We start from the raw sequence: 26,376 nt of genomic DNA, 5'->3' as shown, positions 1-26,376 counted from the left end.
TGCTTCAAGATGAATTACAAGCAATCGTCATTGTCCACGACTATTCCTACAAAATAAATAAATAAATAAATAAATAAATATAATCTATCAACCTAACACCCCCCCTTACAGATACGACTGTCTCATATTATTGAAAGAGAGTAAATTAAATATCAAACAAACCCCCATGTGAAAAGAACTAGTCAGGGCTTGGAAGGCCTACCCAACTCTATTCCAAATGCATCATTGGTGTTTGGTCTAATCTTGATACAAGAGTTGTTGGACACACCTCGGCACCTATCGAGCCAAAAGATTTCCACTCCCTAATCAATCTACTAAGAGTTCGAGAGGAAGTTGACATTAAAAACACAGTACGAGTGACAATCTTTTCGAAGCAATGGAACAAGCAAAGATTTAGTAGAGTGCTTGTTCGACGGGTGTTATTGCTACAAGCAGATCAAATCTTAACCTCATGAGCAGACGATAGATGCTGTATTACAATCTTGCTACAGTAGGCAATCAAGATAGGGAACAAAAAAGTGACAATAAATACACTCATTTTCTCTTAATCTACTTTCAGATTCCTTCTCACTTTTGCATATGCGATACTAGTAGATACTTCACCAGATTCTGAGAGTCCAGCTGATGGCATCCTACCCAAAAGCTTGAGGGTCTGTCAAAAAAAACATCCAAGAATGTTCCTGTGGTTATCATATATCCATTAACCGATTGGTGATCATACAAGCTTGTGAAAGAACTCCAAACCTGTTGACTCAAAGTTTTGCCACCAAAAACTGCTGCTAGGTTTCATGATGAGCAATGCAACCAATGGTGCAAAAGTAGTAGGAGATATATCAAAGCTAATAAAACGCCACTTGAGCTTCTTTGCAAACAAAAGCCACATCCTTCCACTCAGCTTCTTATTAACTCAAATGGATAAATGAACATCTCCAGCTTCTTGCCTCATCCTTCCACTCAGTGTGTAGGTTCTCCCATAAGCTTCTTGCCTCGAATCAATGGGCACAACCTCTTTAACCCACAAATATGGCAGTGATTGCAATGCTTGACGATGTTCAAGAAATTCCATTCTACCATCGAATGCCGAAGTTGAATTCATCGTAATGCCAGCAATACTCTGTCAGCAAAGGAAACTTAGTCAAAAGATATTTAGCACTATTTAACAATATATGTTTACTCCCAACTCTTCAGTGACTGCAGCATTGCAACAGCCCCTGCCATTTAAAAATATGCCGATCCTAGATTTTAATAACGGTTATTATAGACTGAACTATAGTTTGTATTACGAAAAGCACAGTTCACCTCTGGTACAAAACTTACAAAGAGTGAAGATAGCAGGAAAAACATTTATAAGCAATATTCATTACTTTTTGACCAAAGAGGTTCATATACAGAATGGATTGTCAAACGAGAACTATTTTTTCAAGAAAAGAAAGTTATTATATTAGATGGATTGTCAAAAGATACGGCATTCATTCAAAGTTAGCAAAATTCAGCTGGATAGTCACATTTTGGAGCATTGCTCCACATGTTAGATGTCTTAGGATACTAACCCTGATCTCAGAAAACTTTCCTATCCTAATTGACCATAATACTATGTTATCGTAATCTAGTCTTATGATTAGTTGGCTACTATAAGTTTTACATACCACATTTGCATATAATAGGAAGTGAAACCCAAAGTTCAATATAAAGCATTACACTATTCTACAATTTTGCATACCTAAATCCCTTTATTTCTTTTCTCATGGCTGTAGCCTTCTCTGATCTCATTCCAGGAGACTGTTGTTATTTGTGTACCAGACATGACCTCTCTTCGCCAATAATGTGGCAACTAATAGCATCTTGTGTTGTCATCAACGGATTCCTCAAAAGCCAAAACAGGCTAATAGAAACCCGATTGCTGTCAAAAGTCGACTCCTCAAACCATTCCACTTCTGTCCCACAAGTGTAGTGTAACCTGGCCTAAAAGCATGTGCCATCCTATCTATATCCAATGATTTACAGGATCATTGTTAAGCAACACATGGCAGCAAATGCATGTGTCGATGTATGAAGTGCCCATAGGCTGCACATTTTAATCCAATTGAACACTTTCTACATCCTCACAACTAAAAGCTATATTCTTCTTCCAACTCCTAATGCAATCGATGAAAAAAATTTAGGGGGCGTTTGGTTCTTTCCTAGGAATAGGAATCGGAATGGGAATCAATGTATTGTGGAATGGGAATGGGTATGAGCATGGATATCACTCTTAAAAGCAATGTTTGGTTAATTGCATTTTTTCTATCGAAATAAATCAAAATTTCCTTTTTTACCCTTAAAAAAAAATAAGAGAAAAAATTAGATGTGAGAGAAAGATGAATGTGAGAGAAAAATATGATGAAAGAGAATGATGAGAGAGAAAGTGTGATGAGAAATAATGAAGAGAGAGAAAGTTAGATGAGAGAAAATGAGAAAAGAGAGTGTGATAGGAGAGAGCATGAAGAGAGAGAAAATATGATATGATAGAAAGTATGATGGGAGAGGATGAAGAGAGAAAATATAATGAGAAAAAATGAAGAGAGAGTGTGATGAGAGAGATTGAGGAGAGAGAAACTATGATGAGAGAGAAAGTGATGAGAAAAAAAGAGAACAATGAGTGTGATGGGAGAGATTGAGGAGAGAGACAGAATGATGAGGGAAAAATATAATGAGAGAGAAAGTGTGTTGAGGAAAAAAAGGAGGGAGTGTGACAAGAGAAATTGAAGAGAGAGAAAGTGTGATGAGAAAAAAAAAGAAAAGAAAGTGTGATGGGAGAGATTGAGGAAAGAGAAAGTATGATGAGAGAGAAAGTATGATGAAAAAAAAGAGGGAAGAGAGTGCGATGGAAGAGCTTGAGGAGAGAGAAAGTATGATGAGAGAGAAAGTGTAATGAGAAAAAAAGGAAAGAGAGTGTGATAGGAGAGATTAAAGAGAGAGAAAGTGTGTGATAAAATGATGAGAGAGAAAATATGATGAGAGAGAACAAGGAGAAAGAAGTGATATGAAAGAATAAATAAATAAATATATTTTGATATTTGATATTAAGGGAGAAAATTTTAGTTTTAGGTCAAAGGTATTTTTGGAATAAGTGAATATTTTGATTGATGAAAATAGGGTAATGACTCATTGAAGAGGAGGTACATGAAAATGAGTTATTACCCAATTTCAAGGATTCATTCCTTTATTTATATTCCTATTCCTATAATCCAAACATTAACAATGGTAATCAATGATTTCCACTCCTATTCCCCTAAACCAAACGCCCCCTTAGTTACCTAACACTAGGGGTGTAAATGAACCAAGTCACTCATGAGATATTCAAAACTCGATTCGATAAAGCTCGTTTGAGCTCGTTTAATGAGGCTCGTTAAGATAAACAATCCAAGTTCAAGCTTCACAATATTCGGCTCGTTAGCTCTTGACATGTTCGTTAAACTCATGAATCAACTTTTAAATAAAAAATATAATAGTTTTGTTGTTTAATTTATAGATTTTACACTCAACTTATGAAACATATATATAAATATATTAAATTTATTTATTAGAATAAAATTATAAATTTTAAAAAGAATATTATAATTTTCTTTAAATATATAATTTAATTTTTAATGAATATTTAAATTTATAATTTGTATTTATTAAGCTCGTTTAAGCTCGATAAAAGTTCAAATAAACTCGTGAGCTATGAATATATTCATTAAATAAAGCTCGAGCTCGGCTCAATTATAAACGAGTCAAACTCAAACATTCAAGAGTTCGGCTCGGCTCGATTACACCCCTACCTAACACATTGCCTTCCTTGGGCATATTTAACTAGCCCATGTATGACTTCTGAGTAAATATAATTTCTTCATTTCCTTATTCACAAATGTAATGGAGTGCGGTGCATTTTAAACTAGAAGCCTTAAATGAAAATTATTTTTTCTAAATATCCCAATGGTTTGAGTTCAAAGTATTCGAATTGTGTTCTATGAACATAAATATTTTAAATCTTTTTTACAAGGATGGCATATGGCCAGCATATGGAATGCTTGCATCTGTAAATAATTTGCAAGAGATTGCACATGATTCGTACAAGTTCCTATTGGACCCATATAATAAGAGGTGCGACTATTTGAGATAATATTTCTTTCAAATTGAATACTAAATAACATAAGTATTGCCTAAAAGTGTACAGCCTAGATTTACACTGGTACTAAATATTACAAAGAGATGGGCAAGCAATAATATTAAATAAAGAAGGGCAGCCAATGCACGAAGCTCCCGTCATGCGGGGTTCCGAGGAAGGATCCATTGTACGCAGCCTTATCTTGCTTTTTGTAAGAGGCTGTTTCCAGGATTCGAACCCGTGACCTTTTGGTCACATGACAACAACTTTACCGTTTCGCCAAAGCTCCCCTTCAATAACATTAAATAAATGAAACTTAAATGAACGGGATGCACATTGCCAATTAGATTGAATAGATGTGGGACTTTGCATATCAATGGAAAAATATCAGTAAATAAATTGCAGAAAATCAGTATGAATGCTATACTGTCTACTGTCTACTGTCTACTGTCTACTGTCTAGATTAGTGAAACTGTTAACAAATTTATATTCGGAAAAAAAGATTACTACAGGAAGTGTAAGAGAACTGACAAGTGTTGGTGCATGGCATGTATTGTTGGTGATGGACCTCAGAAGTTTTTCTTCTGCATTACTGAAAACCTGATCCGAGTCAATCGAAAATGATAAGTCTACACAGGACAAGTCAGGAGCAGCACCATGATTTCTAACGATGATCCTCTTATGCTTTTTAAGCATCTCGTATAGAAGGTACTCAGTAGTACGCTGAGAATATTTCTTTTCAGGCCCTCTTACTATCTTACCACTACTAAAAATCATTTGACTTGATTCATGTAGCCGAAGGAATATCTCAGCTCGACCATTGTCAGCCCAGCAATAACATAAGGATGATGATCCATCCTCTGTACAGATAGACAAATATTCAGTAGAATATTGTAAACTAATTCACTACAATTTACTGTATATCCAGCATGTAAAGCATATACTAACCCCTGTAATGCATGTTCGTCCTTGAAATCTAAGGAAAAAAATATGATGAAGGCTCACACAATTGTTACAGCAATGCAATAGTTTGCAACATTACCTAGCAACTGATCAATTCTAGTAAGTGATACCATGCAAAACATCCAGAGAAAGTGCCATTACCTAGATTAATCTAAGGCTAGAAGATTGTACCCATTTCCAACATCCAAGTTACATAAGAAGGATTTTTCAGAAATTAACAAGAGATGTAAACCTAGCATACATGAATGATAGTAAAGAAAAGAATAAGTTGCTATTTCTATTATCAAAAATACATGATTGGAAAAGGCTCAATGCATCTCACCTACTAGAAAGCCAAGTAGAGGGATACTTGCTGTTGTTATTTTGGGATAGCCTACAGGTTGCGACATTACAGGTCCATGTGTCTGGTTCTCCAGTACCAAAGTAATGATACACACAACCTGCCTTCGAACAAGGAGAAAAGAACACGTGGGCACAAAAACGGCACCAACGTCCAAAAGAGTCAAGATTCAGGAGCATTATGTTAGTCTCTAAAAGCATGAATGACATACAGAGGGAAGTAGCAAGAAACAAAACCAATGAAAATTTCTAGTCAAAAGGTGTCAAACCCTATAAGCTATAAAATTGACACCAAATTGTACAAGCACTATAACTGTTGTTTAATTACCCTGCAGTTAAGGTGGATGAGATCACTGTCAGTGCACTGCAGCACATTTGAGATCAAACGCGACGATGATTTGGTATTTATGAATACTTCATATGGAATATTCCGTCTGGACTCTTGAATCAAACCTTCAACGTTAACCAGAGGGCAAATTTCCTTCACAGTGTTAACCACAATAAATGACATTGGGGTCAACATCAATTCTTTTGTCTGACTTGAATTTCTGCAGATAGGTAGAATTACAGAATTATTTTTTTGTTCTTATTATACTTGTAGGAAAGGGTCACAAATATAAGTGAAGATACTATGCTGATAAATCATACACTCTTAATTGAGAAAAATAAGATCTTAGGTAAAAAACCAGAAAATTTGATGATAATCTGGTATTTAAAAAGTCACACAGTTCAGAAAGCCACCACTTTAGGGTAGAAAGGTCACTACTAGACGATCCATAATGATGATGGATAAGCACCATGGAAAGCAACAATAAAAATTCCAATTTGAATACCATAGTTTATGAATGGCCTTCCAGCATAATAATTGAACAATAAATTCTATGAGTAAACTTACTGAGTCAGCAGGACCTTGTGGAAGGTTGCATTCACTGCATGACCTAATCCAATAGGATAAGCATATCTGCTTATGCTACCACGAATCCGCACCTGAGATTAAAATAACTATCACTACCAGCCACATCAATGATGAGAATGTGACGAGAAATTACCGTATGACAATCATCATTTACAAGCATACAGACTTCACATGTACTCCAGTGTTCACAAACTGTGAAACTAGAGCATGCACATTTAGGTTTGAAGTCATAGATGGAAATACTCTCAATATTTCCACTTAACGATAGCAGATTTCCTTGAGGCAATTCATTGGCTGGAATAAGAATTCCAGACGTAAGAGCAGCCTGAGCCATCATTTGTTGGATGCATGATGACACAGTTGTTATTTTATCCAAAGAAGGAAAAATACTGTGAAAACTCTTCAGCAAGGACTCCAATTCTTCCAATTGATTGATTGCCTCACTATACATATGCAGATGAACATCAGAAAGTCCATGAGTTTCATCATTCAAATGTAGGAATGTTTGCCCAGGCTGACAAAAATTTTCAGTTAAACATTTATCATTTCTCACTGAAGAAACACAAGAACAAACATGTTGAGATTGCCCATTCTGATGCTTTGCTTCGTCAAATAGTATAGAAAGCCTCCAGATAATTGATTCAGAGATTACAAGGGGCTTTACTTGTGTTATATGCTTACAGGCTTTTGATTTGCAGTCAAGACCCTTTCCTGAGCACTTCAGAAGATAATATGATCCTACACGAAGCATCTGGAATGCAAATTGAAAAGTCAGTTCACTTATCAAATTCATCTCTTCATGAAAGTAGCAAATATTGTTGTGCTAGTTTTGTCAAGAAAAATCATCAGCATAATTATACCTGATACTTGTCTAAGTTGTTAGAACTGAACTCTAACAAGATTTTTGAATCACTGTGATTATGAAGCATGCCATTGTCTTTGAACCCACGAGCACAATGTAAATAAAATGGAAACTGAAATGACTGAGAATTGCTTCTACTCAACACGAGCAAACATGGAATCTGGGAGGACCTATAATTCTCTCTCAAGAAATTATCTGAACCAAAAAGGTTGACAGTTATTTGATGGTTGAACATGTTCCAGATGTTTGGACTTACTATCAAATGCATCTTTTAGCTTACCAATACAATCAGACTTCTTATCTAGATTTGTGAGGAAAATTTCTGCAAATTGATCAAGTTCACTTGTCGCATAAGGAATCAAATTATAAGGCGACATAAAAGCCTCAGCAAACAAACCAGAGCTGTTTGACAAACTGACATCCTCATGAAGCTGCATCGTCAGATCAAGTACGAAATAAGTAAAAAAAAGATATTTTACTTACTTGCCATTAAAAAATGTATTTGAATGTCCTAATGATTCAGAGATATACACTGTGATATGCAGGAAATTTGTGTGTGACATATAATAGGTGGAACATTTCACCACTATTACACTTCAAGGAGTCACTGTTGTCCATGTAAGTAGAAAATTGAAAGAAATGCATGCAAGTTGACTTCTTGAGATAGAAATGAACATAAACCACAAGCTGTGATGAGGCTCTGGGAGAAAAATGCTGAAATATGGTTCTGCACGAGAGTGGTTCGTCCAAATACTGCTGCTGCATATAAATTTTCTTTGACGAACCTTCAATTACAAGTTTATAATCTTTGACCTGGTAAATAGAAGAAATCATCATATCCGCATCAGACAAGCTACCTTGTAAAGATCAAAGTGCTAATTGAAAAATAAAGATTTAATCAAGTAGCTATGAGAACAGACAATGCTGCCAAAAGGGGATAATCAAACATTTGCTTAATTATGAAATGGGGAATAAATAAATATATTGTTGTGAGAAGCAAGGGTAAATAAGTCTTTTTATCTTTTGTTAATAAGTTGATGCTTAGGGTTGTGTGGCTATATAAGTATATGTAATTCTCTTGAAATATGATGAATATTAAAACACTCTTTATCTCAACATGGTATCAGAGCAAAGTTCCGATCCCTAACCCTAACCCTAGCCGTCGGCGCATCTTCTTCCTCTTTGCCCTAGCGCCGACCAAGCTTTCCTCTTCCTTTCTTCATCGCGATCTCCTGGCGCCGACCAAACTTTCTTCCCTTCTCTCTGCCACGTGCAGATCTCCTTCCCGAAGGTGCCCACAAGGTTGCCACCGCCCCAACTTCACCGGCAAAGCTGCAGTGATCTGCTGGTCACCGGAGAGCAGCAGCTTCTTCAAACTGCTGTGAATTCCTGCACTTCGCCTTCTCTCGAATTTTTTTTCTTCAGCCCAGTCTACTGCCGCCGCCCCTTCCAGAAAAATTTTAATGGCGGACAACGCTAGAGAAACCTCGGGGATTTCTGCGAACCCTATGTCTTCTTCAAGATAGGTACAACCGGTTTTCACAATGGCAGGCACTGGAGGGTCTGGTCTTCAGATAGTATTAGAAAAATTGTCTAAGACAAATTATGCATCTTGGGCAGTTGCTGTTGAACTTTATGTCGAAGGCCATGATAAACTTGATATTCTTCATGGCACTAAAGTGAAACCAGATGAAAATGATCCTACTTTTCGCACTTGGCGGCGTGATAATATTCAATTAATGACTTGGATGCTTAACTCTGTTAATTCTGGCATCAAACAAGTCATTCTTCATAACAAAACAGCATACGACATGTGGAAGACACTAGAGCAGATGTATGGACGTCGACATGATATGCTGCGTACTTATCAAATCAGCAATCAAATTTTTAAACTTGAGCAAAGTTCTATGTCAGTCACCAACTATTACCAACTATTTTGCTACTCTGAAGGGACTATGGGATGAGTTTGACTACTACCGGATGGAAAATTGGAGTTCCACTGATGATCATCAGAGATATTTAAAGCTTCTGGAAAAAGACAGAATTATTAAATTTTTAGATGGACTTACTGCAGAGTTTGAGAGTTTAAAAGGGCAAATTCTTGGCAAAGGTTCCATAAAACTTACAGATCATTTTTTCCTATCCTCTGCACTTCACGTTCCTTCCGTCTCTATTAATTTACTTTCTGTTAGTAGCATTACTAAACAACTACACTGCTCCGTAACCTTTTTCCCTGATCATTGTGTCTTCCAGGATCTCGAGACCAAGCAGACGATTGGGACTGGCCGTGAAATAGGGGGTCTTTATTATTACCAGCTTGAAACAACATCTGCTCTGAAATCTGCAGCCAAGTGTTTGGGAACTAAGCATCAAGAAATTCTTTTATGGCATTCTCGGTTGGGACATTTGTCTTTTCAGTCTTTGAAAATTTTATTCCCTAGTCTGTTCCTTTCTGTTTCTCTTCAGTCATTTCAATGCGAAATCTGTCAGTTATCCAAACATTGTAGAACACAGTTTTCTGAGTCTTTAAAGAAGAGTTTGTCTCCATTTGATCTTGTTCATTCGGATGTGTGGGGGCCCTCTCCTGTGACTTCTTTGGATGGCTATCGATATTTTCTATCTTTTATTGATGATTACACCCACTGTACATGGCTTTATTTGATGAAAACAAGGGAAGAAGTTCCTCGTCTCATTCAAAAATTTTGTAAAATGGTTGAAACCCAATTTAACTCAAAGGTGAAGATTCTTCGTTCTGACAATGCCCGTGAGTACTTTGCACAGTCTCTAAATACTTTTCTTGAAGACTCAGGAATTCTTCATGAGTCATCTTGTCCCTACACACCACAACAAAATGGAGTGGCCGAGAGAAAGAATCGTCATATTCTTGAAACAGCCCGTGCACTTTTATTTCAACGTCACTTACCCAAATATTTCTGGGCTGATGCTGTTCTTGCCGCTGCTTATCTCATCAATCAATTGCCATCTAAAGGTCTCGAGAACCGGTGTCCTCTCACTATTCTTCATCCTAGCGTAGAGTTGTTCTCCCTTACACCTCGAGTTTTTGGTTCACTTTGTTTTATACATGTTCTTGGTCCCAAATCTTCTAAACTTGATCCTCGTTCTATACGAGGAGTTTTTATAGGGTATTCCACTTGCCAGAAAGGCTACAAGTGCTTTGATCCTATTACTAGGACGAGATATATCTTGAAGGATGTTAGTCTGAGTCTTATTATTCTCCTCAGTCTCATCCTCAAGGGGAGAATATTACCTCTTCCTTTGTGCCTCAAGTGGTCGTTCCTCAAGTGGTTTCTTCTCCTATTCCACTGGATGTCATAGAAAATAGAAAAGATGCCCCATCACTGGGAAAAGATGCTCCATCACTGGGAGCACAGTCTTCACCAGATATTATTACTTATAAACGACGAAGACACAAGCAAGACCCTACTATTGATCGGCTGGTTGAATCGGATGCTCTGGCTCCTGATCCTGTGAAGCAGTTATCCTCATCAGTTGAGCCAACCGCACCTCTAAATATGAACGAGCTGGACCTTCCGGTTGCTGTTAGAAAAGGTGTTAGGTCATGTACTCAACATCCTATCTCCAACCATGTTTCATACTCTCGTTTGTCTCCTTCATATCATGCATTTGTTTCACAATTATCAAACCATGCTATACCTTCTTCCTATTATGAAGAAGTAAGGGATTCAAGGTGGCAGGAAGCAATGAACGAAGAAATGGAGGCTCTTAACAGAAATGGTACTTGGGAATTAGTTGATCCCCCAAAGGGGAAGAACTTGGTTGGTTCTAAATGGGTCTATGCTATCAAGTATAACTCAGAGGGTGAAGTGATTAGATATAAAGCTAGACTTGTTGCCAAGGGATTCACCCAAACATATGGGGTAGATTACTTGGAAACTTTCGCACCAATTGCAAAGCTGAACTCGGTTAGGGTAATTTTTTCTCTTGCTCCTCAATATGATTGGCCTCTATTTCAGTTAGATGTTAAAAATGTCTTCTTGAATGGTGACCTTTATGAAAAAGTATACATGTTGCCACCGCCTGGAATTGAAACAAAAGGAAAGGTTTGCAAGCTAAGAAAAGCTTTGTATGGGCTTAAACAATCTCCCAGAGCATGGTTTGATAGGTTTTGCAAAGTCATGATATTGTTTGGTTTTAAACAAGGGAATGCTGATCATACACTCTTTATAAAAAGGAAAAAGGACAGCACTACCATTCTTTTGGTTTATGTTGATGATATGATAGTTACAGGGGATGATGAGGTAGAAATCCAGGCTCTTAAGTCCAAGTTAACATCAAAATTTGAAATTAAAGACCTTGGATCATTGAAGTACTTCCTAGGTATTGAAGTCGCTCAATCAAAGAAAGGAATCTATGTATGTCAGAGAAAATATGTGTTGGACTTACTCAAGGAGACAGGGAAGTTGGGTTCTCGGCCAGCGTCTACTCCTATAAAAGTAAATCATGATCTTACTAGTTCTAGTGGGGAAGATCTTACAAGTCTGGAAAAATAGCGTATCAAAGGTGGTTGGAAAATTACTCTATTTATCTATGACTAGGCCTGACATCACCTATCTTGTTAGTGTAGTAAGCCAATACATGCATGCTCCTAAAACTATCCACATGAAGGCCGTTGACAGGATTCTAAGGTACTTGCTATTCTGATGCAGACTGGGTTGGTTCTCGAGATGATAGAAGGTTCACTGCTATTGCACTTTTGGGTGGAAACTTGGTAACTTGGAGGAGTAAGAAACAAAATGTTTGTGCATTTTCTGTTGACAGACATAGGATTAAAGGTTGAATTACCTCTCAGGTTGTATTGCGACAACAAGGCAGCAATCAATATTGCAAATAATCCAATACAACATGACCGGACTAAACACATTGAGATTGACCGTCACTTTATTCGGGAGAGACTTGATTCTGGAGAGCTATGTCTGCCTTATGTTAAGTCTGAGGATCAACTTGCTGATATGTTTACAAAAGCTATACCCCAAGTTGTGTTTGACTCTTCTCTTAGCAAGTTAAACATGTTTGATATATATGTTCAACGGGGAGTGTTGTGAGAAGCAAGGGTAAATAAGTCTTTTTATCTTTTGTTAATAAGTTGATGCTTAGGGTTGTGTGGCTATATAAGCATATGTAATTGTCCTGAAATATGATGAATATTAAAACACTCTTTATTTCAACATATATTATGGGGTTAAACAATATAGTTGAAAACTGATTTCTTTTCTTGCTGCATATGATTTTATCTTGCCATACTTGAGTATGATACATGCAGGTAATACACTTGGAAGGAATTTTTTTCAAAAGTTATTATTCACTCCATACATTGCTACTTATCTGTTAGTCGCACTGTTCTCAATTTTTTTTTTATTGTTGAATACCTATGAAGCTCTATGTAAAAATTGTATGGGTAATAACTTTGCTAATTGGAGTAACTAAAAGAAACAAGAATACATTATGGTACATGGTCAGAGATAATAAGCAAATATGAAATTGGTGAAATTAATGTGTATATACTTACATCAAAGTAAGAGAGCAATTGATATACATACACACAGTATTGAGTCTCATTTCCACACTCAAATGGACCTAAGGTCCTTTCACATGCATTATATAGGCTTTAACCCATTTCTCACTAGGTAGATTATAAGTTGTTCACCCTTTGTAGTGCATTTCTTTATTAGGTGAATTGTGAATTGTTCATCCTCTATATATATATATATTCGATGCATTCCACACTAGATGAATTGTGAGTCATTCACCATCTATATATGATGCATCTTTTATTTACTAGATAATAAGTTTTCCACTCTCTAAGAGAAAAATATGAAAATAATGAAACTATCTAAAGGAAATTAGAGAAAAATAAGATAATAGATTGATGATTACTTAATGCTAAAAGAATATAAAATTTATCTAAGATGCTCAATATTTGTATTATCTTCAATGCGATATTATATCATGCACATCCTCTCTTACCCTACTTTGCACTTGTGTATTCATGCTCCACTTTTCCTTTGACCTCTGAGTTCATAAATTTGAGGCAATGTTTTAGGGTGGCACTTACAGTTTCAAATTTGATCATACTCAAATGATTCTGACAACCTATATTGAAGACGGGTTTATTAGTGTCCTTTTATTTTCTTGATGCACGGATTATTTCCTTTGTGTATTTGTAGTTTTTGCATATTTCTCGTTTGTCAACATGAGTCCCGTTATATTCGGTCAGCATGAATCCAAGTATGTTTGTAGGCATGAGTCATTCTTGTATAAGCATATTTTAACTTATTTAATGATTCCAACATTTATTATTATTACAGCTTTGTATATTCGATTGGTGGCTGCATATTGTTGCAAGCCAGTAGTCTATCCCTTATATAAGGACAGAGTCCTTCGAATCATGACCAACTCTACCTCTACTTTAATACCATACCATGTTAAAGTTGATGACTAAGCATTATTAAAAAAACTCAAACTGAAGGATAATACCTCCATAATTCATAATTTAGTTTTTCCATTCTATTTGAGTTATGAGAGCTTGTAATATGGAAGATGTTTCTCCACTTAGTTTATTTTCCTCTCTAACACCTTATTCAGTGTTAATTATCTGTCTTTAAACACCACAGGTTCTCCCTAAACTCCTCCATAGTTTTGTGTCCCTACCACTTATGTTACTTAGGATATTAAAAGTCATAACGCCCAGCAAATATCACAAGACTCCCTAAACTGCCTCTCTGTCAGCATGCTTGTGCAAATATTGAATTTCCAACTCTCGTTCCTGCTATTACATTTTCCCTTCTTTGGATCATCAAATCACTGATCGATAGCAAGGCTGCAGATTTTCTTCTCACTCATTAAAATGTGTTCAAGAAAATCAAAATGAATATTAAAGATTATAATACAATCTCATAACATGGAAGAGGACATGGTACAGTTTGCTTAGCCATAGCATACGTGCGAATAGGTGTCACAAACATCAAATGTTGTTAATCTTTGTCTATGAAGGAAATACAAAAGAATAATAATGTGCTACACCTCATAAACGGCCTGGAAGTTCACATCCAATGGTAAATCTGGCACCACAGCATCAATGCTTCCAGTTGCATCAGTTAATTGCAACCTTCCTGAATATGGAGAAACCTGAAGATGCATGTGAAGTTCAGAATATGCACGAGAAAATGCTTGGTTATTTCAACTTTATGAATTCACAAAATAGCATAATAAAGAAATGGGAGATCTTGTATTTCAGTAAAGATGATCAAATCAATGTTGTTTGGGTCATATGGGAAAAAAAGGAAAATAAAAGATCATCATCGTAAAGTCACGTTTGTCTCCACTATTTAGAATCGACCACACAAATCTTACCCCTTTATTGACTAGACATCATATCATTGAAATGTTCTTTTCACATTCTATGTTTGCAAATCTGTTAAGTGATATACAAGGAATAGGTTATCCGTCAAAGAAGACCAAAGCTTGTGAATTGAGATTTCGAATAAGAAACTAAATATGTTACCAAGATCTTCAGAATCTATTTGTGTGCACTTAAATTTCCAACTCCATCTCTAAAGCAAGCTACTCCAAGATCTAAATTCCAACATAAAAATCCAAAGTGTAGCCAGCAAATGGTTACCAAAAAGTTGCCTGTCAATATTTGCTTTTATTTGACTTAGAAAGGTTTACCTCAGTCCATCCATTAATCATACGAATCATGCTGAGAAAAATAGAGAAAAGCAAATAGATAAACAGAAATAGTAACCAACCTTCAACATGCCTACCAAAACAAAGCTCATATCATCACTTGAAAAAATTCTTCTAATCATGTCATTGCCCAAAGGCTCTCTGTGGTATAACTGTTCAAAATATGGGCTTTCTCCAAATTGGTTATTATCATTGTGTTTTTGTGCTAGCAATGAAATCCAAGACACTTCACACCAGCTTTTGAGATTAGATATTGGTATCACCTGGAGAGAGAGAGAGAGAGAGAGAGAGAGAGAGAATCAGATTATTAGCAAATAACTAATCTGACTTCTTATAGCGACTCTTACCAATTTAAGGAATGATAAGTTTTCCATTTGGTAACTGCACCGACCATGTTTGCAGAAATTAGTAAACAATCCTGACTGCAAGCAAGATAAAAATTTGCAGCCACTCAGACAATAGCAAGAAGTACTAAAAAGAAGAAGTAGCTTGAGAAACATTAGTTGTCCAAATTAGATGAAACCTAATTTATGAAGAACCTAATGGAGAAAAGAAGAGTTATGGATGAGAAATAAATTTCAGTTTTATAACATCATACAGAAAATGACTATATTGGGTATGATCATCTAAGTAAGTCAACAAGCTATAAACCATAGCCATGAATCACCCGACCTAATTCCAAGTGATGATTTTCATGAAGATTCAAATATAGCCTATGTCAATTTGAAATTATTAATCATAAATCCACAGAATAACAAAACTAGATTTTATGATCTTTGACCAAGAAAAACAGATGGAATAAGTAATTTAATCAACAGTTTACTCAGAACAATTGGATCCAAGTCAATGCCCCTATATGAAATCCTGGTTGTAGAACAATGAAGTCATGCCTCAACCATTTGAATCAACTAGATGAATTCTATCCCCCAATATGGGACTCTATGTAAAGTCATATGTTAGTCTTATCAGTGATGCCTATTTAAATCATTTTGCCTTTAGTCTCACTTTACCCAGATAAAACTCAGGCAATTAAATTGGAAATAAAAACTAGCAAAATTAACCTTTGTTTCAAAGGCACTAGGAGGCAACAATGTTGTAGCATAAGTTTGTGCAAATCCTTCCTTCTGATGTTACCTTGCACACTTAGATTGTCAGCTAAAGAATGATATGTAAATAAACTCAATCACAAACTAAAATTTAGAACATGAGATGTTATTGCAGAAAGGAATTACTTTCTTTGATCCCAAAATATCCTTGTAAGAAAATATTCCACCAAATTTTTTTTTAAAACACGAGACCAGAAGTAGCATCCTGACAACCAACAATAAATCAGTATAACAAGCAGAAGGTAGAATAAAATGCAATTAGAAAATGATAAGCAAAACCTCTGTTTCTTCAGAATTCCTACCAAAGTTTAGCTGAATATGTTAAAGATTCAAGAAACCTCTCCAAAATACTTGAACCCTCAGATTTAGAATGAGACCTAAATAAGTAAAGACAAAGAATGTTATCTAAGAAGACAATAAAAGAAAAAGCTAGGAAAGGAAAAACCATAATGTCTTGCCTTATATCAGTCATGGAAAAGGATTTGACACTGATGCATGTCTTCACACATGTCCCAAGAAGGATTATCTTGACCCAGGAATACTTAACATGAATAAAATGGAAATTTCTAACAGAAACCTATAGAAGGAAGAAATAGTCAACAACAGAAGGAGGTAGATGATGTAGAAGAATTAGCAAAAAATCCATACACAGCTTTACCAATCTTTGAAGTGAACAATAAAGGGCTATGTTATTTTAACTAATTAGGAACTACATTATAAATAAAATGGAGATGAGGAAGCTACAGGAGATGATCAAAAGAAATGAAAGGAATTTTTAAATAATAATAATAATAATAATAATAATAAACAATAAACAATAAACAATCTCTTGAAAATGTGTTAATTATTTGATAAAAGTGCACTATCATGACAAACTTCTTAAATTTGAGAATTGTCTTGATACATAAATAACTGAAGAAGCTTATGACGCACAATGGCACCCATCCTCAAAGAATGTTGTGGAGGATCAGGAATCAGTAGCAAGACTTTATCGTCCAATTCAATCACCATTCCTTGCATGTAAATTCCAGTAACAACACCATTGTACATGCCTTCATCACTTTTTTTCAAACTTTCTTCATAAATACAATTTGCTGAATGGTTAGTCAAAGATACCATAGTTGATGGTGTTGAGACAAACATCTCATATGACACTTCATTTCCAACAAAGATCAAATTCCTCTTCAACCTTGAAATAGTTATTGACTTCCCAATCAACCTATAGAGTGCTGGCCGCCATAAAAAATTGGGTTGCATGAAATAGACAAATACTGAATTACTGAAGGAATGGCAGTCCTTGTTTTTCAGATGATGGTCATCACGTTCTGCTACAAAACTAGATTCATTGCAAACATCACAGACACAAGTAAGTATCTCCACAAGGAATCCTGTCAAGTCCCCTCTACTCATGAGGTTTCTCCCAGAATTTCTCAAGTTATCCTCTTTTTGCTTCGTGCAAGGTACACGGAAGATGGAGCTAACAGCCTTGAGAATGCCAAAGGCACCACCACGGCACTTCATGTTGGCTTCTCGTGAGGAACAAGCAGAAGTCATAGACAGTAACGAATCAGAAACAAATGCCGCCTCAAAATCTGTGAAGCTCCATCGGATCACCTCAAGAACTCCCCTATCACCATGCTTGAGTGGTAAGAAATTCCACGCCAAGATTTTGACTTTACAGCCAATGATCCTGAGGTCGAAATCCAGGAAGTAGCAGCAGACTCTCGAAGAGCCATCTGAGAACGAGAAGCAATGATTCAAACAGCCGAGGGAAATCTTAGCATCCCGAGGGAACAGCTCGACGGTGCCAACTATGATCACGGGACGGCTCAAGGGAGAGAAGGTGCCAGGGTTGGAATTTTCACAATGGTCAGCGAAAAGAGGAATTTTGACAGTAACCTCATCTGAAATGTCACATTTAGGTTTTTTGGGCGGAGGAGAGGCCGATGGCGCTAGGCACAGGGAGGCAGCGCCTGTAAGAGGGCGGCCGAGCTTGACGAGGTCGGAGATGGATATGATCGGGATCCTCTCCATGGATATGCACCGGAGAAGGGGAAGAGTGAAAGGCGAGGGTTTTTCGAGGGTTTCCAGAAGCGGGAAAAGCCCCCGCGATGGTGTCCTCGGTACGAAACCACTGTCAAATTTGACGCGCCGCGTGGCTCGATATTTTGCGATTCAAGGCAATTTCTCAGAAAAGCCCATCATTTGACTCTTATACAAAATTAAATTTGGAATATTCCAAATTTCAATTAAATATAAAAATAAAATTATTGCATATTCAATTTATTATTAGTAAAATATTATTATTTTTTTTAATTTGTGTTATCTCTGATATTCAGTTTCAACGGGATGCAGATCAATTGCACATTAGGCGTTTACAAGTTTATAGACCTATATGCACTCAAATTTGATGTACAATTTTGGGATGATCCTGCCATTGGCTTGGCTTAGATATAATAACTCGATCCATACTTCTGAATATCCATCGAGTAAGGAAGAGAGTAGTGATACCAATCTCTTTAGAGGAGATAATAGCTTGGCACCTCTCCAAAATATCCGCGAAGTCGAGAAGAGAAGAGTAATACAGATCTCACTAGAAGAGACAATAATTTGATCTCTCTACTCTCGAATGTCCGTGGAGTCGGGAAGAGAGTATAATAAGAAGCCAGATTGCTGATCAAATATCTGGGGAGTAAGGATCTTGTTGGGGCGAAGGTCTATGGGCTTTTGGCGCAACGGTCGAATGAGAATGACACCTAAGAAGTTTTGATTTCTTGCTTGTTGCATTGTGGGGTGATGTGTTTGTCAAAATCCTCTCGGTCACGGTGACGGTAGAGAGTTTCCCGGCATCATTAATTTTTACATTTTAGATCAGGTGAAATTCTCACATATGGCATCAAATTGTTGGTACTTCAAGGTAGTTTTGATATGATTAACCAAGTCATATTAGGTCCTATTGGTGTTTGATCCTTGTGTCTAAGTGTGCAGGAGTTTAGAAATACAAGAAGTCGAGTGGAAGACGCATTTAGTGAGAAAGATGGCACGGGAAGAAAGTCGACGGGTTCGGTGCATCTGAGGGACGAGGTACTACAAAAGAGTACACCAGTGGACTAGAAGAACATGCGCGACGTTCAAGAGATGAGAAGTCGGGGAGGAAGCCTGCACGAAGAGAAGGCCGGAAAATGAGTTTAGATGAGTCATATTCTGGTTGACCGAAATCACCCAGGCGAGCGGAGCAGCAGAAGAGCAAAAGATGACTGGAAGTGCTACTAGAGGCGCCTTCAAAAGGAGTTAAAGGCGCCTCCAGTGCCTCACTGTGGAAGGCGCCTTCGATGAACAGTATGAAGGCGTCTTCCAGCCTTATGGAAGGCGCCTTCGACCAGAAAAATATACCATTGCTAAAAGATAAAACTTTATCTTTTGGCACCTCGCTGGAGGCGCCTTTCAGGCTGTTGGAAGCGACTTACACCCACGGATAGGATTATTCAGGAGTTATAAAAAGACCCCTGGAGCTAGAAAATACACAACTTTAGTATCAACTTTAGTATTGATTTCCTAACAATAGTCTGAGTAATCAACAAGTGTAAGAGGCTTCTCCGCCTTCACCAAAGGAGATCTTTTAAAGTTTTTCATTTATCTTGGATTAACAACCATCTAGGTTGTAACCAAATAAACTATGCGCCTCTTCTTTCAGTTTTTTTTTTTTGTTTAATTCATTCTTAACTATACTGTTGCTACTAATCTGAGTTGAAAGAATGAGAAAGGTTGTTTCACAAGCAATTCACTCCCTTAAGCCTGCAGCCAAGGGATCTAACACAAATTTGATCATGTTTGAAATCAATAAGAGTTGGACCATCGGTAAGCTATTGCCAATGTTGACCAAGTCGCCAAGACCAAAAGAAAAGCTAGAAAGAGGGAACCAATGGTAGTAGAAAGTCTCTAGTCAACGACGCATGCAAGGCTGCTTGGCCTGTGAGGGAGGGCCTCTTTTATAACATGAAGAAGTGGTATGTCACATTTGTGGCTGTCAATAGAGATGATGCGCTTCTGACAGGATGTCATGTCCTGATAAGGTGGGTGTCCCATCGCCATATCAGGAAGTCATATCACCCATATCTAGTACAAAGATCTCACGAAATCACGCTATGTCCATCATGTTGTTCCATGTGTCACGTCAGTTTGTCGGAGTGAAGGTGAGCCACCGCGTCCAATCGACGAGACTGATCGAAGATAAGCTGGGTATTCGATCGGCGAACTGAGCCCTTGGAGTCAAGTGAACTGACTGGAAGTGATCATAGAAATAGATCAGCGTGGTTGGACATAGCGTTGGATCTAGGTTGGCAGAGCCGAACAGATTTGTAGGGCGACAACATGATAGTAGAGACTCGGCTACTAGAAGGCTCTAGGAGATGAAGCATGGCCAAAGGACTCCGAAAGGTGGAGCACGACCATATCAGCGACAGCAGGGTCTACAGCGGCAGTGGCAAGGCCTATTGCGAGATATGCGTTGGAGGGAAGTCGTGTCGAGGAAATGTCCAATAAGGCTGTGATGGCGGCGTGCAGAAGGGTGGAAGAAAACGACGAAGAGGAAGGAGCATGGGAGGTGAATAGCGAGGGAGGCCCTTAAGCCGTAGGCGATGACGACAACGTCGGAGGCAGCAGTACAAGGATGGGTGACCCCCTGGGAAGTCCTCGTGTTGCACCTATTTTTCGATTTTTTTAAAAAAAAAATTGGTAAAAGAAAAGTGCTCGTGTATTATCTGATATGTTTTTCATGTTTTTGAGGGAGGTTTTGTTCATTCATTTTTGTCTCTCGGAGCTGGTGATCGCTGCTCGGAGAGTCATGTAGTTGCCTTGATTTGGATATTGATTTTGATTTCGATTGATTTTTATTATTTTGTTCTTGTTTTCATTTTGTGGTTGATTTAGTATTTGGGGCGGGCTAGGCTCAGGCCGCTGTTCACATGTATAAATAAGGAGTGCGGAAGAGGATGGGTGCGATCATACCGCACTAATGCACCTATTTTCGATTTTTAAGATTGTTTGGCGAAAAGTGCTCGTATGTGTATTATCGGTCCGATCTTTTGTGGGAGGTATCACTTTTGTTCATTCGTTTTGTTCTCTCCCGGAGGTACGCGCCGAGGGGTCGCAGTGCTTACTTGATTTGGATATTGATTTTTTGGATTTCGATTGGTTTTATTACTTTTGATCTTGTTTTCGATTTTTGTGGTCGGGTTGATTTCGCCTGGGAGAAGCGGCGGGGGGCTAGGTTCGCGGTATAAATAGGGAGTGCGCGGAAGAGAGTATAATAGGCGAGTTTTAATAAATGGATTCGATTGGAAATTTGAATTTTAGCTCGTACGTACGAGTTGACAGGGATAAAAACGGGGCCTGGAAAAGCCTGTTTAGGCTACCCCATTTAAATAAGGAAAAGTTGAATTTCTTAATTCCTTTTCTTTATTTTTTTTTCTTTTTTTTCTTCGTTTTTGTTGTCATCGTTCATTCCTTCTCCCCGACACCGAGTCGCGCCTCTTTTTGCCCTAACCGCCCGCGCCCCTTCCTCTCTTTTTATTCTTCTTTATTTCCTCTCCTCTCCTCTACCGTGCCGATCTACACTTCTTTCCTCTTCCTATTTTTCTTCTTTCTTTACCGGTTCTGTGCCCTAGCCACCTCGCGTCGCCGCCATAGCCAACGCTACCGGAGAAGTGCCGTCGGTCGCCTCCTTTGTGCCGGCAACCGAGTCTAGTGCCGACGCTATTCCTTCTGTTCTTTGTGCTGTTAGGGCCGAGCCTCATTGAAGGACCTCACTGTGCCGCCTCTCTTCTGTTCCTGATCAATCTTCTTGGTGGAATTAGATCACGGTTGAGGTAAAAATTAGATCTTGGTTTTTGGATTTATGTTGTTGATCAGGATAGCGTGGCTGGTTTTCGGTAGTAATTAAGTAATTGTTGGCAGCAACAACTCTAAGTGGGGCAGCAACTCTTTGGTCTCCAGCAGCAATTATTCATTTCGACAGGACTGTCCCTAGTTGTGGATCAACATCGGTTGCGAGTAGAGGTAAGGTGTATTAATTTGTTTTGGTATTAGGTTTGTATTTGGAAGAGTTCAAGTTGATTTAGGTTTAGATCTAAATCAAATTGTATAGTGGAACGAATTAGGGTTTATGAAACTAACCCTATTTGGTCTAGGTTTATGGATTAGGGGTTTGCCCTAATTTAGAGTTAAAGAATTTATTTAGCTATTTATAGGAATTTAGCTAAAGAATCGTATATCTATTTGATCAGGATTTTAACATGAGACGAGTATCTCGGAATTGGACCTTTCTATTTGTACATTTGACTTTTGTCTTTGATATGCTTAGTAATGAAATTAACATGTTGCATTAATTGTGTTTCTTATCTGTTTGGTTAATCACTACCCAAATCTTGGTACATGCTTGCTTGATTGATTGGTTTGCATCTCATGTATATTTTAACTGTTTATACATGCTTATAGGGGGTAGTGATATGATTCACCATGTTCAGGACCTAGGTTTTATACCTTCTGTGTACCTTTGATTCGATATGATTTTGACCTGTGCACTTTTTTTCTATATATATGGATTAGGTCGATGTTTTATGGTTATTGCCATGCATCATTTGCATGATTGCATCTTGGCGATAATCCGCTCCATTATTGTACCATGAATCACATTGGATGCGCACACACCACCATGCTAGTTGGTGGATCTCGGTGCAGTGTGTTGCGCCAGGACTCTATTAGCACCGCGTTGGTCCACTCATGGGTAGTGTGACTCAACGTGTTATCGGCGAGGGATTCCTCCCGTCGTCATCGTGTCAAGGTGGAGTTGAGAGCATTGTGCTCCCCATTTATGATTTGGGGTAGGAGGATAGATGTATCTCAATGACATCTCCGTCGTCGGTGAGTAGTGAGTCAGTGCTTGCTTGTCACAATACCCAGCCTCACTATTGTGTGAGATCGTGGCGGGTGGACGCGGGGTGCGCATCATTGGCATTTGTCATGCATGATGCATTTATATGTTTGTGTTCTCTGTTATATATGTTCGATACCTATGTTTGACATGCATCTGAGTTTCCTATTCCTCGGATTCGTTGACCTTATACTCAGACTGGTTAGTCTATTCTCTGCTTACTTCGATGTATTTTATCTTTCTTATCGAGACCTTGACGCATGATTAGTGCTAGGTGTTAATTCTTTACTTTGCATATCAATTGTACTGCTGGTGTTGGACTCACCCCCTCCATTGTTATTTTTGTTGATCTTTGTCCGAGGAGTTCGATCGCTAGTCCTCAGCGCACGTAGTCTAGATCCTGACCTCGGGTTATTTACCATTTGGTTTGGTTTTTATTTGCTTATGTGTGTACTTGGTTATTTGGATACTTGGACATCGTATGTTTTCTTTTGATATTGATGGATGTTCTATTCGATATGTTTTTACTACATACCTGCCTGGACGAGAGAGTTTCGTCGGTTTGAGTTTTACGAGTGTAGTGGAGTAGGGTGGTTTCAGTCGGTGTAGTATTGTGATTACTATTATTAGCTGCGTGGTTGATAAAATTATCTATATAAGCTGCGTGGTGATTATTGTTTTTATTTATTATTATTCCACCCGCTGTGTAGCGTATGTGTTATGTAGAGTTGCATGTTGTCGCGTGGGGAGAGAAATTTCTTCTGACGAGACTCCTCACGGGGCGTGACAATTTAAGTGGCATGATCTTTTGTATTTTTGATGTTTGGGATAACACGATACCAATTTATTTACTTGGTATCGAGAGCGACGGTAATGACGCTTGTTGGATTTTGTTTTGGGATATATTAGTGATACCAATTTATTTGGTATCGCAGTTATGGATACCTTACTTTTGGGTGTTCTCGGATTTCTTCGGTTTGTGGTTTTATGGTTATGGTTCCGTTTTGATTTATTTGGATTATTTTATTCTCGCTCGAATTTTGTGAGGTCAAACTGACCATGACGGAACTTCATCTCTATAATAGCTATGTTTATTTTATGATTTTATACTTGTAGTAATATCTGTAATTTAATTTAATTTAGAATCTAATCTACTCGTATTCTTTGGCCACGCACGTGGTGGCGACCACGGATCTCTGGATATGCGTAGATGCCTCGATAGTGAGTCACGGTACCGGGCAGGATGACGGGCATGGGCTTTGGGACCTCGCGCACCTCCTATAGGTACCTACCTCGGTTGTGCGTACCTATCCCTGATGGTTCGGTATCATCAAGGTACCATTGGAGTGCAGGCATCGCTCAACGCGACTTACAGTATTCGAATACCACCGCCACGGACCCACAATACGTGCAGATACGGTGACACTGTCCCCGATTGCCCTGGCTGCAGCACCATATTCATGCCATTACCTCAGTACCTCCCACCGCACTTATATTCACCGCGGTACCAGCGGCTTATGCTTCGATACTCATCGGGAGTTCCTCCTCCGTTTATTCAGCAGCGGTACACCTTTAGTATCGCTCAGACCCTTCACCATTCGACACACAGCTCGGCTATATATTTGTCAGCACTAGGATTCAGCATGGTTGAGTCAATGAAGACTCGTTTCACTCTTCCGCGGAGATCTCGATCCGAGTATGGCTCTCATGGATAGAGACTATGAGGAGACTTCTTTATGGCTTGCTCGAGTGGGAGAAAGCGGTGGTGCCTACCATTTACGGGATGAAGCTAATGCACGGTGGATTACTCGTTCTATTATTGGTGGCGCAACGTCCGTGGACGGTTCGAGAGGCTTTTGAGATGCTTTTCCAGGTCTTATCGGATGGCTCGCAAGCGAGGATTTTATGATCCGAGAACAACACCGATGGACGAATATAATCCTGAATTTCACCGTTGGCGAAGTTTTGTCGAGTTAGTGCGGATGATAGAACTCGCATGATGCGATTTATTCGAGGCCGGATGGTTATGCATGCGCATTTGCTTGGTTTAGGATCACATCTTACTCGATGCCTTTGGAGCTTTGATGATAAGTTAGCTCAGACAGCATATCCGGGAAAAGGAAGCATCGGTCGAGCAGCATCCAGAGGACACGAGCGGCGGCGCAGACGAGTAAGTCGAGGACGTCGGTCGAGTTCTAGGGTATCTCGTAGGCCTTAGAAGTCGGGCGGTCTTCTTGACGTTCCGGTTTCTCGAGAAACCACCTCCGTGATACTCATTGTTTGATGTGGATCGAGAGATCACCTCACCCGGCTGCTGACAGGTTTTTATTGCAAGCCGGAAGCCTGAGCCGAGATTGAAGCGACTCAACACACGGCGACAGTCTGGTCAATCGTGGGCATATCGAGGAGCGGAGCCCAATCTTCAGCAGTCGGGGAAGCGGCTCCCTCAGGCCGGCGTTTGGCATGCTTGGGGGAGTACTCGGTGCTTCACTTAGCACCCAGTTCTATTCAGGACCTTATTATCCGACTCGTCGGGCGACAGTCGGACTCTCAGCCCACCGACGTGTCGATCGTCACCATCCACTCGCTTCTCATGGTCCAGAATGTGAGCGCCTCTCGCCGCACGACCGGCGGATTGTACCTCCTCCTCCGCCGAGGTCGTCGTGTTCATGCGATTACAGAGAGGATGCTCGGTAGCGACGGATCCGCGATTCAGCCAGTTCCATTTATGCATTTCAATATATTTTGATTGATCTGTAGTTCGCACTCTTTTATATCCGTACCTTTATGCGGAGATTGGTAGATTACCATCGTTAGATTTTGATTACGTCTCTCTCCTGTGATACTTTAGACGCGTCACCCAAGGTAGAGGTTGCAGATTAAACTTTGGCAACATGACACTTACGGTTGATCTTCTAGTATTGGAGATGATCGAGTTTGATATCATTCTTGGCATGGATTGGGTGTAGTTTCATCTACCGTTGATTGCCGACGAGGGTGGTCACGGCCTCCAACCAACCTCGTGGAGTTTCACCATCGAGAATGACGACATCTCGATTATTCGGTGATTCAAGCGCAGGCTGCTGTCTACCATACCGCCATTTTCTATTATCTCGATTAATCAAGAGGCAAGAAGATGCTCTGACTCTCGACATTTCGTAGTCGAGTATCCGGATGTATTCCCGAGGAGCTCGGTTTGCCTCCGGATGGAGTTCACTATTGGTGATTCCGGAACCTCACCGACATCGAAGCTCCGTATCGTATGGCGAAAGAGTTAAGCAGTGAAGGTTCAACTCAGGAGCTTTGGATAGGGATTTGTATGCCTAGTGTTTCACCATGGGGTTCTCAAGATTTGTTGTCAGAAGAAAGAAGAGTACCATGGGTTATGTATTGACTACAGTA

The 26,376-nt window shown here is 38.8% G+C and overlaps 1 protein-coding gene across 5 annotated transcripts; it reads right to left on the bottom strand.

The window, feature by feature from the left end:
* Nucleotides 1-362: 362 nt before the first annotated feature.
* On the bottom strand, nt 363-18,162 carry LOC122034585 (CST complex subunit CTC1-like). Of its 5 annotated transcripts, XM_042593894.1 has the most exons (19): nt 16,977-18,162; nt 16,502-16,620; nt 16,346-16,420; nt 16,170-16,248; nt 15,999-16,061; nt 15,285-15,359; nt 15,000-15,200; nt 14,272-14,376; nt 7,741-8,022; nt 7,607-7,640; nt 7,490-7,531; nt 7,208-7,404; nt 6,481-7,098; nt 6,327-6,418; nt 5,760-5,979; nt 5,415-5,532; nt 4,661-4,989; nt 745-1,114; nt 363-652 (listed from the first exon to the last, which is right to left on the bottom strand). In XM_042593894.1, exons 1-18 carry the CDS (start codon nt 18,075-18,077, stop codon nt 908-910), a joined length of 3,957 nt encoding a protein of 1,318 aa, XP_042449828.1. In that variant the 5' UTR covers nt 18,078-18,162; the 3' UTR covers nt 363-652; nt 745-907. The 5 variants fall into 5 exon arrangements, with proteins under 5 accessions (XP_042449828.1, XP_042449827.1, XP_042449829.1 ...); XM_042593893.1 differs by having other exon boundaries at nt 7,490-7,640; XM_042593895.1 differs by lacking the exons at nt 363-652; nt 4,661-4,989 and having other exon boundaries at nt 927-1,114; nt 7,490-7,640.
* Between the last annotated feature and the right edge of the window lie 8,214 nt (nt 18,163-26,376).

This window comes from Zingiber officinale, chromosome 11B (genome assembly GCF_018446385.1).
Source record: "Zingiber officinale cultivar Zhangliang chromosome 11B, Zo_v1.1, whole genome shotgun sequence".
NCBI lineage: Eukaryota > Viridiplantae > Streptophyta > Magnoliopsida > Zingiberales > Zingiberaceae > Zingiber > Zingiber officinale.
This window is presented reverse-complemented; position numbering and strand designations above follow the sequence as displayed.

What these genes read in the sequence shown, in the direction of transcription:
- LOC122034585 (XM_042593893.1), bottom strand. Translation starts at nt 18,077, where the DNA reads ATGGAGAGGATCCCGATCATATCCATCTCCGACCTCGTCAAGCTCGGC. An exon ending in ACTTATCATTCCTTAAATTG is followed by an intron (nt 15,201 to 15,284) that starts GTAAGAGTCGCT and finishes CTCTCTCTCCAG; the next exon opens with GTGATACCAATATCTAATCT. An exon ending in CATGCCATGCACCAACACTT is followed by an intron (nt 1,115 to 4,660) that starts GTCAGTTCTCTT and finishes CTTTGCTGACAG; the next exon opens with AGTATTGCTGGCATTACGAT.